Source organism: Tupaia chinensis, unplaced genomic scaffold (genome assembly GCF_000334495.1).
Source record: "Tupaia chinensis unplaced genomic scaffold, TupChi_1.0 Scaffold000032_1, whole genome shotgun sequence".
NCBI lineage: Eukaryota > Metazoa > Chordata > Mammalia > Scandentia > Tupaiidae > Tupaia > Tupaia belangeri.
This window is the reverse complement of record NW_006159462.1, coordinates 370,909-385,857: the sequence shown is the minus strand read 5'-3', so window position 1 is coordinate 385,857 and position 14,949 is coordinate 370,909. Positions and strand designations below refer to the sequence as shown.

Below are 14,949 nucleotides of genomic sequence, written 5' to 3'. Positions count from 1 at the left end.
ATATATATATATATATATAGCGTGTGTATGTGTATATATGTGTGTGTATATCTATACACACATTTGCCAAGTGTGTGAAGATTTATACACACACATATATGTTAACAGTATAACATCCTATGGACCCTTGACAAAACAGCATTGAAAAAGTCAAAGTTGTACCAGATAAATGCACTGAAGAAAGAAGGAATAAAGTGTTTGCTTGTCCTGGAAAGCAACATGCAGTAATCCAATGGAAACCCAAACTTTTCTCCCAAATTCTAGCTAGCTACATAGCATCATGGCAAGTTGCTCTCATAATGACAAATTCCTAATCATAATGAAGAGTATATTAGTGTACTTTGCTGCTTCTTTGCTCCTGTAAGTAAGAGATGCATTATGTTCAGGAAACACATGAAAATTCAAAGGAAGAAACTGTTTCCCCTAAGATTGAGAAGTGCTTTTATATTTGCTTTGTGAATCATGAATTTATGCATTATTTAGTTCCTGGCTTTAATTTCTATTTACAGTATTATTTCCAACTTATGTACTTACTCTTTTTCAAGGTAGAAGATCACATTTGTCATTTTATGATTCAATTTTCTACTACTGTCAGTGCCATAGTTTTGTAGGAACAGCTTTAGGCCAATTTGTTTTTATAACAAGGTTTAAAAGAATCATCAGCACATCTTCCCTGCATTTAGTAAATATCATTTGTAACAGTCAGTATTCTCATGATTGTAAATGACAGAAAGCTACTGGTAAAGAACAAAACAAAACAAACAAACAAAAAAAAAAACTAAACTAAAAGTTATTTTACTATTTAAATCCCAGAAAGGATAAGCATGATTTCGAGCATTTTAAGGAGCTCTCCACTTAGATTTTTCTCTGTGTATTCACATAATTCTCCTCAGGTGCAGCCAGGAACCACCATTTTCATTTTTTTTACATGGGGAATTGGCAGTAGAGAACATAGTCTTGGGAAAATTGAAGCTAATAGCATTGTATCTTCAGAATTGGAGAAGAATGAGTTATTCTTTGTTGTGTCAATTAGAAAAATTTTAAGAACAGTTCCTGATTGGTTTAAACCTGGACCAATTACTTTTGTAAAGAAGGATATTCCAATTGGCCTTGTCTCAGTCATGTGTTTTTCCATCCCTATGGTCAAGATGAAAGATTATAGCAATTTGTAGTATGTTTGCCAGGCCCTGAAAAAGCCACGTGGTTGTCATGAGTAAAAATCACCAAGAAAAAAAAAAAAAGGTATGGAGGCAATGTTATAGGACACAAGAAGATTTTTTTAAAAAAGTTTAAATATATCAACAGATTTAAATTTTATTAACAATAAAACTGAATATGTCCAATTTTCCCTGGAGCAGAATAGGCCCTCAGCACCTCTTACCGGTGCAACCACATTCAACTTTAAATTCAGTTTCTGACTCTTTCAATTTAAATGCCATTTTTTTTTAGAGGTTTTCGCTATAGGGCGCGTGTGCTCGCCAGGCAGACAGCGAGAGACAGAGAGACAGAAAGCGAGAAATCACCCCCCCAGGGGGAATGGTCACGCCGCAATCCCTTCTCCTCGATTCTCCTCTCGGGATCTTGGGCGCCCACGCCTATGCGCCCAGCGTGAGTTTTAAGCCTCCGGGTCCGGGATGCAAACCATGGTCAACTACGTGGAAGTCCAGCAACATAGCCATTACGCTAACTGCTGGTTCCCAGTGCCATTTTTCATACCGAGATTATTTCATGTTATACTCTATGTCAAAAGAACATGTGATGGCTTTCTGTTGCATGGAAATGAAAATCCAAATAACTGATATTTGAATTCATAACTCTTAATCATTTGGACTTCGTCCTTTCCAGTTCTTTCTTCATCCTCAATGCTTATATCTTTTTTGAAAATCAACTCATGTGACTTTGAATACCCATCTGGATCTATCCTCTCCTTTTGTAATCCCATGTCACCCTGAGCATCACCAGCTAAGGGCTGAATTACATTAATTTTTAAAACATCTAAACTTTTTATAAGCCAACTACTTAATAATTTTTCATTAACTTGACCTGAACTCAACTATCTTATCACCTTGTTAGCTGTGTCCATCAGAACTTTCCTCCAGTGTAAACTTTTCTTCCAGCAGCAACTGATCTAAATTTTCTAGAATAAAAGGAAGGAAAAAATGTATAAGTAGAACTTTCTTCTCTGATCTAAGAGTGTGCCCTGATTGGCCTATTTTGTCTAGATTCTTAAGTTGCAGTGTGTTTCACATTAGCACAATGGACTCGGACTCTTAGAATATCTTTTTGGACCATGAATAGCATATTTGTAAAGCAAACCAGATGATTAAATGAGGTTTGCTTGTAACAATGATAGCTAATATTTATTGAGTGTTTACCATGTTCTGAAACTGCTTCAGGTGCTTACACATATTAACTCATTTTCTCTTCAAAGTCACCATATAGGTGCTGTTATAATCACTACTTACAGATGAGAAACCTAAGGCACAGAAATATTAAGTACTTTGCCATGTGTCACCTCACTAGTAAATGGCAGAGTCAAAATGTAAAACCAGGGGAAACAGCAGTTAACGTAATGGCTATGTCTCTGGACTCCCACATAGTTGACCGCCGTTCGCGTCCCGGACCCGGTGGCTTAGAACTCACACTGGGTGCGTGTGCATGCGTGCCCAAGATCCCGAGAGGAGAATGGAGGAGAAGTGACTGTGGCGTGATCATCCCCCTTGGGGGGTGATTTCTCGCTTTCTGTCTCTATGTCTCTCTCTGTCTGTCTGGCGAGCGTACGCGCCCTATAGCAAAAACCTCTCAAAAAAAAAATGTAAAACCAGGAAACCTATATCCAGATCCTATGCACAGATACTCTACTGACTCCTGCCCACCCACACTTTCTGCAATAATAAAATATTAAAATTCTTTAAAATAAAAAATTGATTACAAATTTGTTATTATTTTCTCTGTGATTCTACATACTCATTCTAAGTATTTTGTATAAAAATGAATAAAAATATTTTTAAAAGTTTATAGATTTTTTTGTGCTACTTACAATGTATGACTGAAGGTACTAGCAGTTAGTGCAATGGCTATGTCACTGGACTCCCATGTAGTCGACCACAGTTCGAGTCCTTAGTGGCTTAAACTCACACCAGGTGCGTGTGCATGCATGCCCATGATCCTGAGAGGAGAATGAAAGAGAAGGGATTGTGGCATGGCCATCCCCCATCTCCCCGGGGGGGGGGCATTTCTCACTTTCTGTCTGTCTCTCTCTCTCTATTTCTGGCAAGCGCATGTACCCTATAGCAAAAATCTCTCTCTCAAAAAAGTATGACTGAAAAGCAAGGCATTACCTTTTATTTTTTGTTTAGTTATACATTATATAGCATATGAAAAGATTTATTTGAATTCAGTTTTGTTTGCTATCTACTTAGGTTTCTGAGTAATATTTGATCCTTTCTAAATTTGTCTTTCACTGTTGACTAAGGAATCTTGAATGTTGAAGCAAAAATTCTTCAGTCAGATATTGTACAATTTTGTAAATTTGATACCTTTTTTTTTTTTAATCATTCCCTTCTTAAGGGATCTTTTTGTTTCTTCTCTTGACCTCTAAGGTCTACTCCATAGAGATGTCACAGTAATTTCTTTAAAAAGACAGACTAGGATACTGTCCTAACAAGAATCTATAGGACTCTCCACCCTAGGCAAAATAAAATCCTGACTTCCACATAAAATTGCCCTAGATTATCTGGGCCCTGTATACCTCTCACATCTTACCACTCTGTCCCTCATTCATGCCATCCCATTCCAACTACACAAGTCTCCTGGGCATCCTTTCAATGTAAGAACCCCTTTCCCACTCCTCTCACTGAATTCCCTTTGATCCTCCCTCCCTTCTTCAGTCTTCCTGAAACTAGGTTCACTTATAGAATCACGTTGCTCATTTCCTAATTTCACTCACTGCTCTCTACTTAAAAGTCATCACAGTGACTACATAGAAGAAAACTTTGTCATGTCATTTATATTTTCCTCACAGTTTATACCACTCTCTAACATGTTTATGTGTTTGTTGTTTGCTTTCCTACCAGAATGTGAGTTCTACATGGCAAGAATTTAATTTCATTCAATGTTGTATCCTCAGTGTCAAGAACATTTCCTGTCAAATAGTGGTGCTCAACTGTGCTGAATGAAAGAATAAATGAAGGATGTATTACAGCCTTCTGGGCCTATTTACTATGTTTTGATTTTCCATATGTAATTTCTGCCCTTTGCCTTCATTAATGTTAATTTTCCTCCTGGAGTGTCATAGCTTTTCCCTGAACTATGTTATCAAAATCCTAGTCAACTTTAAAGGTTATTGACTTGATTATGCTGCCCTTGGACAAAGTAACTAGGTATAATCTTGGCTTTTCTGCGGCTGGTAGCTCTCTACTTGGTATGGTATTTTTGCTACATTATAACCACTTATTGATTTACTAAATCATTATTTATTAATTACACTGTATAGATACTGTGAAGTACATAAATAAACAGTATCTTTGTTCTCCTGGAGATAGTGGAGTGGATACTATGTTTCATTATTTTTTTGTTCGGTTTGCTATAGGGCACATACTCTTGCTAGAGAGAAATGAGAGAGAGAGACAGAAAGAGAGAGAGAGAGAGACAGAGAAAGCATCTGCTGGGGGTATGTATATGCTACAGATCTCTCTTCCATTCTCCTATCTGGAGTATGCACATGCTCCCAGCATGTTTTTGAAGCCACTGATCTGGGACTTAAACTGTATAATTGGCCATGTGTTATTTTTAACCACCACTCTACCAGCTGGCACGGGTATACTCATTTTTTAAAAGATATCTCCGGGACCAGCAGTTAGCGTAACGGCTATGTTGCTGGACTCCCATGTAGTTGACTGCGGTTCGCGTCCCGGACCTGGGGGCATAAACTCACACCGGGCGTGTGTGCGTGTGTGCCCAAGATCCCAAGAGGAGAATGGAGGAGAAGGGATTGCGGTGTGGCCATCCCCTTTAGGGGGTGATTTCTCGCTTTCTGTCTCTCTGTCTCTCTCTGTCTGTCTGGCGAGCGCACATGCCGTATACCAAAAACCTCTAAAAAAAAAAAAAAGATACCCCCAAACCCATAAGATACTAGCCTCTCTGATTAGATCTTGCCCTTGATTATTTCTTCACTATTTCTGATAAAATAGATTTGAATGGCTCCAGGGCAGGTCAGACAAGAAAATTCAGAATAGCTTTCTGCTTTAGAAAAAATGTCAAATATCAAGGCAGTATGAATGCTAAAATTCACAGATAAAGGGCCGGCAAGTGATGTAGATAAGGTGCTAGACTACCTTCCACATGGCTGTTCTGGACATGGTTCAGGTCCCAGATGTGGATGCTTGCTTTCTCACTTTCCCTTTCTCTCTCCCCCTTTCTTTTTATTTATTAAATATAATAAGAAATAAAATATTTTTCCTTTTTTTTTTTTTAAAAATAGGTAAGGGGCTGGCAGATGACTTGGTGGTTGAAGTGCTGGACTCTCATATGGCCAACCGTGATTCTAGTCCTGGACCTGGTGGCTTGATTTTCCACTTACCCTCTCTCTCTCTGCTCAAATTAAATAATAATAATAATAATAATAATAATAATAATAATAATAAATACATTTAAAAAATCACATGTAAATAATATTCCCATGAACTGGTAACATGAGGTTGTCATGACTACTAAGTGAAAAGTTGAAATCAAATGCTTGGTATAAAGCAACACTTTGGGAACAAGGCACTGTTGATTGAGATAGCTCTCCTGTTTGTTAGGGGGGTAGGTGGACTACAGGTTCTGAAATGCCCACAACAAACCCTCTCTTCATTTTTTTTTTCCCTAACACCCAGATCCACCCTCAAATATCTTTTCAGCCCATGATTAGGTGACTTGTAGAGTAAACCAGGTAATGAGATCTGATTGTAGTAATAATAGCTAACATTTATTGATTCTATTTTGTTTCGTAAGCACCATAACTGGCTGTTCATGCCTTGTGTGAGATATGCCTCCCTTGAACCTATTTTCTTTCTTTCTTTATTTTATTCCATTTTCTTTTATACATTCAATCACATTATTTAGCATACAAAGTGAATATTTCAACAGGTGAACATTTCTCCCCAGTCCAGTTGATAAAACTATAAAATATCTTCAACAGATAATACCACATTTCTTTGACTCATTAATGCTTTGCCTCCCTATTTTTCTCCTAAATGTCCTTCCTCAGACCCTCCTCTCTCACACACACTATATCTGGCATTTCAGTGTCAGCATAGTACCTGTCTGACGTGGGGGAAAAAAAGCTGACATTTATTGAATATTTAACATGTTCTTAAGCTCATTTTATCTTCAGAGTACCTTTATAAGTGTCATTATAATCACTACTTACAGATAAGAAAACTAAGGCAAAGGTCGAAGTGGTTTTAAATTTTATATAAATATTTAAGTACAACCCTGCATGGTTAAATAATTCTGGGAACTGCGGACCTACTGTTTTTGTAGGTAATGTAGGATAGTGGCCAGAATGCCTTACCTCTTCTCATACTCAGCATTGATACTTGGAGATCATGGAACAAAATAAGGCCAAAACTCACTTTTGTGGTGTCCTGGGAAAGTTGGGCAAGGATCTCAGCAGACAAGGATGCTATTGTATTCACAGTTCTTAATGCCCTTGCCTATGTTCCAGAGAACTGGCATTTCTAAGTGAAATGAAATGAGTCAATAGCTCTTCCGTTCTCACTAGAATACAGATTCTTATTAGGCTATTTCTTTGTGTCCCATAGTTTAATTTTGATGAAATTATCTGGTGTACTGTGAACACTGATGACTGCTGAATGTGGTAGAAGATCTTGTAAACTGTGATTAATTTTCAAATAAACGAATATTGAATTTCTTTTACCTCAGCTCATAAATATTTATTTGATCTTATTGTTTTGAGATATGTACTTACAAATCTCTACCCCTTCAAAAATTCCTTTTTGTTCATATTTCCCAGAGAAATGCAGAAGCACAGAGGTAGCCTTTAAAACTTTCATAACTTACTTCGTTGTTTTAAAATAAATTTCCCTTTGGGAATTTATAAGGAACAATTTACACAATTAACAATTTGTTTTCTTAGTGCTTAATAAGAGGGACTGCTAAAAAGTTAATTACTCATTTTTAATTTACCAACATGCAAATGTTACTTATCATTAGAAATGTATAAGTATGTATTTGAAATTCAAATGGGCAAGTTGAGGTATATTCTCCTGAGGCCGGTACAAATTCTCAGAGGCTATTAAATACCTTTTTTCTTCTCTAGTGCTGCAGTGAATGAAATAACTTCTCAGCATTGGAAGAGGCCTTTTTATACTCTGGTTATTACCAGGAAGTAACTTAAGCAAAGATAATATGACTTATTCTGGCTCAAGAGAGGAGATAAGAGATTTGTTCAGCCTCTGCCTTTCTAACTGTTTCTGATCATATTGCTGCTTTTCTTTGTATTTTCAGCATTATGTGGAGGAGATGTTAGAGGTCCTAGTGGAACAATCTTATCACCTGGTTACCCAGAATTTTATCCAAATTCTCTAAATTGTACATGGACTGTTGATGTAACCCATGGCAAAGGTAAGTTACCTCATGTAATAATAATTGGGCCATCTTCTGAATTTTCATTGGATATATTTTTATTTCATTATCATTTACAATGTCATTTAGCAAGAGGAAAATCAGACCATTGTGAGATTTTGGGATGTGTGGGCCCAATCCCCAATGAAAGAACATCAGTAAACCTGGTTCTTTGTCTCACGCTAACAAAAAAATTAGAATGAGGACTAGTAAGGGGTTTAGCAAAGCAGAGATGAAAAATCAGAAGAGTTCTGGAAGAGATAAGCTGGCAGCAGGTTAAAAAAGTACACCCTGAGACTTCTGAGCAGCCAGGTTGTTAAGGTAAAAACTGTTGAGCTTTGAAACAGATTGAATGTCACTTTTATTGTGAATTTTGGTAATGAATCTTTAGTAGGGGAGATCTGTAATAGTACCTCTTTTGTTTGGATTTCATGGGTTTCCATCTGTACTTGTAGCCTCTTTCTCAGGTGACGAGTTTGGAATTTGATTACCTAATTGCACATGCCCTGTATGGACTTTGAAAGTATGAGCTGCCATATTTGGATGACCTGCCATTTTCAGTTTATTGCCTTAGTTGGAGCTAGGGAGTTGACCTAGCATCCCTGTAGATAACTTCCCCTCTCGACACCAGGAGCCAGGTGAGAGAAGGGAGTTATCACAGAAGGTTTGGTTGAAACTCCTGATAATCTGTGAGTGGTGTGGCAGATGTCTTTCTGCTATTACCTCAGGGTTGCTTGCTCATTTCTGTGTGGCTATCAGTCATATCAGTACTAAATTATGCTAAAATAAAATTCAGTTTTAGTAACTATAGCAGAACCTTCTATTTACTTTTCTCTAGTTCTGTAATATACTCATATTTTTACAGAATAGTAATATGAGATATTTATTTTCTTTTCATATATTAAACTAATGTTATTTGCAATTTTCATATCAACAATATCTCAAACAGGTTTGTGTTTGTCTCTGACATAATATACAAAGTTGATTCCCAAAGTTCAAAAGGAAATAAAAAGGTGCTCTGAAGCACTAAACCAATTGTAAAATAAATATGGAAAAAAGTCATTATGCATTTTTGCATAGGAAAAGAGAAAAATATGTCATGATTTTTCTGATGACCCAATAGTATATGTTTATATATACTTTTTTTTCTAAAATGTCTTCATAATTACATTGTCCACATAAATTTATAACCATTCTATAAATGCTTATGTACCAAGCTGTAGATATGTCTTAAAATTTAACTGGAATGTAAAATTGTATGTGATAGTTTTTGTTAATTGACATCCTTTTATAAATCCACAAATAAATGAAAGACCTAACAATACTAAATATAGTCCATGCATACAGTACAATCAAACTAATAAATTAGCAGTATAATTGATCAAGGTAATAAAAGGACAATAGCAAAATGTTCTAATACATAAAAAAATTAAATTTACTTACTTTGTCCAATACTTTTAAAAATTATTTATCTAATTTTATTTATTTATCATCATTCTTCAATTTGACTGGAGAGCCAGAGAGTGAGAGAGAGAGAGAGAGGGAATGAGAAAGCAAGCCACCAAACCTGGGACTCATACCACAGTTGGCCATGTGGAAGTCCAGCACGGTAACTACTGTGTTACTTCCTGGCCCTAGTTTGGCCAATGTTTTTAAGAGTTATTTATTTTAATTACACTTCTGAAAAGTAGTTTTGATTTTAGGTCTGTTGTTGTATTGTTATTATTGATTCTAATATATACTTGTACTTACTAATTTTACTGTAGAAAAATCTAAAAAAAAAACAAATTAGCAATGACAAGATTTTCTTAAAATTAAAAAAAAAACCTTATATTTACTGAATTTAAATTTTATGTCGTTTTAACAAATGAAGTTTGCCTTTGATAAATTTGTATATCATTTTTTACGAGTTAAAGAGTATGTAAGATTGTTATAGCTAGATTTCCACAGTGAATTAATTGTTATTCAAAAATGTTGTTAAAATGAGTATTCTTCTACTGAGGTAGAAGACTTTGTAAACTGATTTCCATTGCTCTCTGTAATTCAAAATTCTTTGCTAGTAAAAGCATCCTATTATTCCAGTGTGCAGTGGATTAATGGAGTTTAAAATAAGCTCTTTCATATTATGCAAGAAAATGGAGGGCTACATACAGCTTGCTATGTAAATAGAGGTTTAATTAACACTTAAGGTTTTGCATCTTCACAGGTTGCAAGTGTTAATTAAATCTGTATTTACATGGCAAGAAATGCAGAATTAGATGCTTTTCTTTTAGGAGTCAGCAAAGTTTGTTTGAAGTACTACTATTCCAAAGTACAGCCAAAGTTACATGAAGGATAATCTAAAGTTGGGAAAAATCATCAAGTTAATGTAGTCTAAATTCTCTTCCAGTACACCAGTTTCTTTTCATAGTATTTCAGAAACACAATGAAGCTTCAGTCGATTGGAAGTTTAATCTTTGGGGAAACCTGCTTGATTTTTGTACAGATTTAATTGCTTGAAAATTATTCTGCAACTTTCATCCTTGTTCTGTACTCCAGAGTTAGATGTTAGATTAAGAAAACAAACAAGCAAACAAAAACCCCAAAATCAGAAAAAAACTCTAATTCTTTCTGTAACCTAAAGCTCTTCAAATACAACAACTCATTGGGACTAACATGATTCTTCGTGCCTTCTATGCCTAGATCCTAAAAGTTCCAGGTTCCTTTGGATACAGCTTACTGATATCCAGGGACCTATTATCTATTTAAAATGTGGTTTTCCAAAACCAAACACTATGAACTATATCCATTAATGATGTTTACATTTACTTCCATTAATTTTAATTTTTTGACCACTCTCTCATACTACTCATTGATAATGAGTTCTTAAGTCATCTAAATCATCTTTTTAGATTGTTTGGATTTAAAGAGACATTATGTCTAATTCCTAAAATTCTATAATTCTACAACTGATTTTTTAAATCTTCATTGTGTACACTTGTATTTACTCTTCTTATATTTCATTATATTGGTTTCGATCCAGAGTTACTATGAGATCATTTTGAAATGATTTACATTTCATTTACATTTACATTGCACACTCAGAATTTTTAAATATAAGCATCATCACCAGCACTAAGAGAGACCTAAGTTATCTGAAAATGTAAAAAGTAGAAAATTTGAAATGCATCGTCGGTGATCTCTTCACTTCTTAACTTTAAGTGAAGGTGTCTAAAGACATACAATTGTCTAATTGCTTCAAATTCAGTTAATTACAATACTGTTCAGCCTATAGTGAGCCTTGATTACAGTATCATTTATGATAATATAAGAGATTTTTTTGAGCACATTACAGAAGTCAAACCAATTATATGTAGTCTACTAAAACCTTTGAGAAAAAAAAATCTACATAAAAAAATTACACCTTTAGAGGTGGATTGTCTTTCAGTAGCGCATAGTACAAACCTAAAAATTCACAGATATGGAAAAAAGACCAAATGCTATTTCAAGGTCATAGTTGATGCATGATTATAACTAAAATCTTGGTATTGAAGTATTTGTTATTCAAGTTGATGTAAAAACTTTATGCGTATTTATTTATATATAATTTATATCTACATATCTATATATTTATATATAGAGATATCTATATATAGATTTATATCTATATAGCTATAACTAAATTGCCTTAATGGGGCATCTTGAATTATCATTTTTATGAGATGACACTATGATGAAACTACAGATTTTTCTCACTGCCCTGTTAAAATAGTGTGTTTGCCTGTTTTCCCCTTTCTCCTAAAATGTCTCTTTCAAGCTGCTACCCCAAAACATTTATCTTTTAAAGGCCATTGACTTTAGGAGCCTCTACTAACCCTTTGGACAAATTAGTTACCTGTGTTCCCATTCTTCTATACTGACTTATATTAACTAGTTTTACAGCACTTAGCAGTATTTTGAAATTTTGGTTTAAGTAAATTTTTACTAAGAAAGACCATGAGTTATTTATAGTCTTATAAATAGTTATATTCCAAAAAGCTGAGTAGGTTTTCAGTATTGTTTCTCTATTTTATTTATTGACTGTAAGCAGAAATTCAAAGGTCTTAAACTATAATGCAGTAGTGAAAACAAATTTTATCATTTATTTCATAATATAATTCATAAAAGCTTCTTTTTATAAAGTGCTAAATGACATGAAAAATATCAGCACTCATTTCAAAAGAATGAACAGTGATTAACAGTTGCTGACTGTGTCCTTCATGCCGAGTCATTCTTACATGTGACCTCATTTAATATGGAAGGTAACTCTCTTAGAACCCCACTTTACAGAAAGAGAAGCTAAGACTCAGAAAGCTAAGTAGTACCTGACCATGGCATTATTGGCACCACCATTTAATGGAGTTTTAAATTGCCCAACAAATTAATTAAATTATATCAGATCAAGCACATCTTTCATTATAAAATATAAATTGTATGCATAATATTTTGTCTGATCTTTTCTCAGTCTACTTTCTTATTGTCTAACAATTTTTTTTCTTAGCTTTACTCTATAGCAGAAATAAAACAGAATTACCTGAGCTGTCTTTTAGATAGACTCTAATCTAAGTGGCAAAGCATCTTCTTGCCATGTCAACATCTCATTCTCAGTCCACCTGGCCAGTGTCAATAGTGCAAAAAAAAAAAAAAAGAAAAAAGAGCAACTGACTTCGTTTTTTTTGAATTCCAATAAAAGGACTTTGGTATTCCTGCCCATGGTTGAGAGGGAAAAACAAAAGAAAACATATATACCATTATATTTTGGAAAAGAATTAGAAAGATACTATCTTGTACATTTCATATCATTCCCAAATCTGAAATTGCTGGTCCATTCTGCAGCAATAAACTTGACTTGCCAATGCCTCTGTGTTTAGCTTATTTTGGCCACAATTTATGTCACTTAAAAAAAATGAAAACTCCAAGAATTTTTAGACTAAGATGTAAATGAATACAAATTTTACTTATACTTTGAGACTAGTTTTTCTTAATAAAGATTCTGGTGTTTTTTTTTTTTTTAAGTTAAGTAAAAAAATAAGCACTTCAAGGAAAAGGTGCATGTGGTAGTTATTCTTTGTTTCATAAACCTTACATAAATTGTGTGGTTAGTGTGTGTGTGTGTGTGTGTGTGTGTGTATGTGTATTTGTGTTTGCATATGTGAAATCATTTGTCTTTTTTCTCTGTTCTAGACAGGGTCATTATATATGACCTTGCAACCACAATGAGACCACTACTGTCTTACCAGAACAGAATAAATGAAAAAGCCCCGAATTTTCAAGCATTGGTGTAGATGCAGAGCAACCATATTTGCCTATGGACATACAAATAAGCATAAACAGTTTGTAAAATAGTATCTGTTAAAGCTTAACCCATATTATTTTCCCATGATCTAGTAATTCCAGTCCATATTTATTCAACAGAACTAAAAAACATATGTTCATCTAACGACATAAACAAATGTTTATGGCAGCACTATCCAGATTATGATAAAATGCAAACTTAGGACCATAAACAGTTTTTTTTTCCCAATTTATTTATTTGCATTCATTCACTGTACATCATTACAGCATACAAAATGAGATTTTCCATCTAGAGTACACTGTATATTGTCTCAATCAAGCACATCAACAAATATGTTATTCTTAGCAAATGATCTTCCATTTCTTGTTTTCTGTATGTTTTGCTTTTTTCCCCCATCCTTGGTTCCCTATCTCTTACCCTCTGCCACCTCCTGTTCTCCTCCCACACTGTCTCTGTTATCTATGTTTGCTTTCTATACCATTTCCCCCCCCACATTTTATTGAATCACCAAAGACCCTAGTCAATCCGAATACCCTCCTAGCAAACACATGTGACACACACATTTCCATGAGCACAAGTCTAACTTTACACATCCTATAAAGTAGCACCTAACTGGGGCTACATATCCTACTGCAGTCATTGAATAGATATATTTTTTTTCCTGAAACTAAAATGAACATGGAATATTCACAAAATGAAATGCTATAATACATATCATTGAAAATATTCGATTGGACCAGCAGGTGGCATAGCAGTTAGGTCACTGGACTCCCACAAGACTGACTGTGGTTAGAGTCCTGTACCCTTTGATTTGAAACTCATGCAAGATGTGTGTACATGCATGAAGAGATACCAGGAAGAGAATGGAGGAGAAAGGACTATGGCATGGCCATCCTCCCTAAGGGGTGATTTCTCCCTTTCCCTTTCACCATGTCTGTCTGTCTCTCTGGCAAATGCACATGCCGTAAGGCAAAAACCTCTTTAAGACAATGAAAGAACAAAAGAATAAATGTATATGATTCCATTATATATAGAACTACAAAAACATATGAAGTAGAAAAACTGGCCTGAGCTATTAGAAGTCAAGTGAGTAGTTACTTTGGGCAAAATGAAATAACAGAAAAATTTTACAAAGTGGGCTCTGGATATTGATAATGCTTTGCCTATTGATGTGGGTGCTATTTGTAAGGTATATTTGGTTTGTTTAAATTCAATGAGTAGAATATTTATAAATGCCTTTTTTGTTTTATTAATTTCGTAGGGAAAAATGCGTGAAAAATTGTCTGGGCCAATACCTACTGGTTACGGGAGGCAGATCCCAAATTGTCAACCGTAGTTGGAATCCTGGCCCCATTGGTTTAGAAAACACCAGGGACGTGTATGTGCATGCCCCCCATTCCAACAGGATAGAGAAATTGTTAACGGATGGAAAAGTGTTGAGCTACGTTGTGAAATCCTTGGTTCTTTGGGTCCAGATCACTAAAATTAGAGATCTGTCCCTAGGTGCAAAATGAAACCGCAACCTCGAATGAAGTAGATAGAAAAGAAGGTTTAATAGAAAAGAAAGGAAAGAAAGTACACCCAAAAAGGTTGTTGGGCAAGCGGATTGCCAAGTGGCAATCGCGCTTAGTACTGGTTGTTACTTTTATTACTAGAGGTTATGAATATTCATTAGTGGAAGGCCTCTTACGCTGCCTATGTCCTTCCTTTAAATTTGAATCCATACGTTCTCTCCTGCACCTGCGCACCATCCTCACAGGTAGAGTGAGGAATTTGATCACCTAATTGCGTACACCCAGTGCAAGTCAGGTTGCCCCAATTAGATTGCCCAATTAGTCTATCAAAATGCTTGCTTGGGTCCTTTTTAACTTGTGATCTTTTTTTTTTGGAGAGATTTTCACTGTAGGGCGCGTGCGCTCGCCAGACAGACAGACAGAGACATAGAGACAGAAAGCGAGAAATCACCCCCCAGGGGGGATGGTCACGCCGCAATCCCTTCTCCTCCA

At 35.2% G+C, this 14,949-nt stretch overlaps 1 protein-coding gene across 1 annotated transcript in view; it reads left to right on the top strand.

Annotated features, from left to right (window-relative positions):
- CSMD3 (CUB and Sushi multiple domains 3) overlaps positions 1-14,949 on the top strand; it is a gene marked incomplete at its 3' end in the record, with an annotated part of 1,277,483 nt that overhangs the window by 891,745 nt on the left and 370,789 nt on the right. Inside the window, exon 20 of the mRNA XM_027771421.1 lies at positions 7,513-7,629. Coding sequence (XP_027627222.1) covers positions 7,513-7,629 — 117 coding nt within the window. The remainder of the gene's footprint in view (positions 1-7,512; positions 7,630-14,949) is intronic.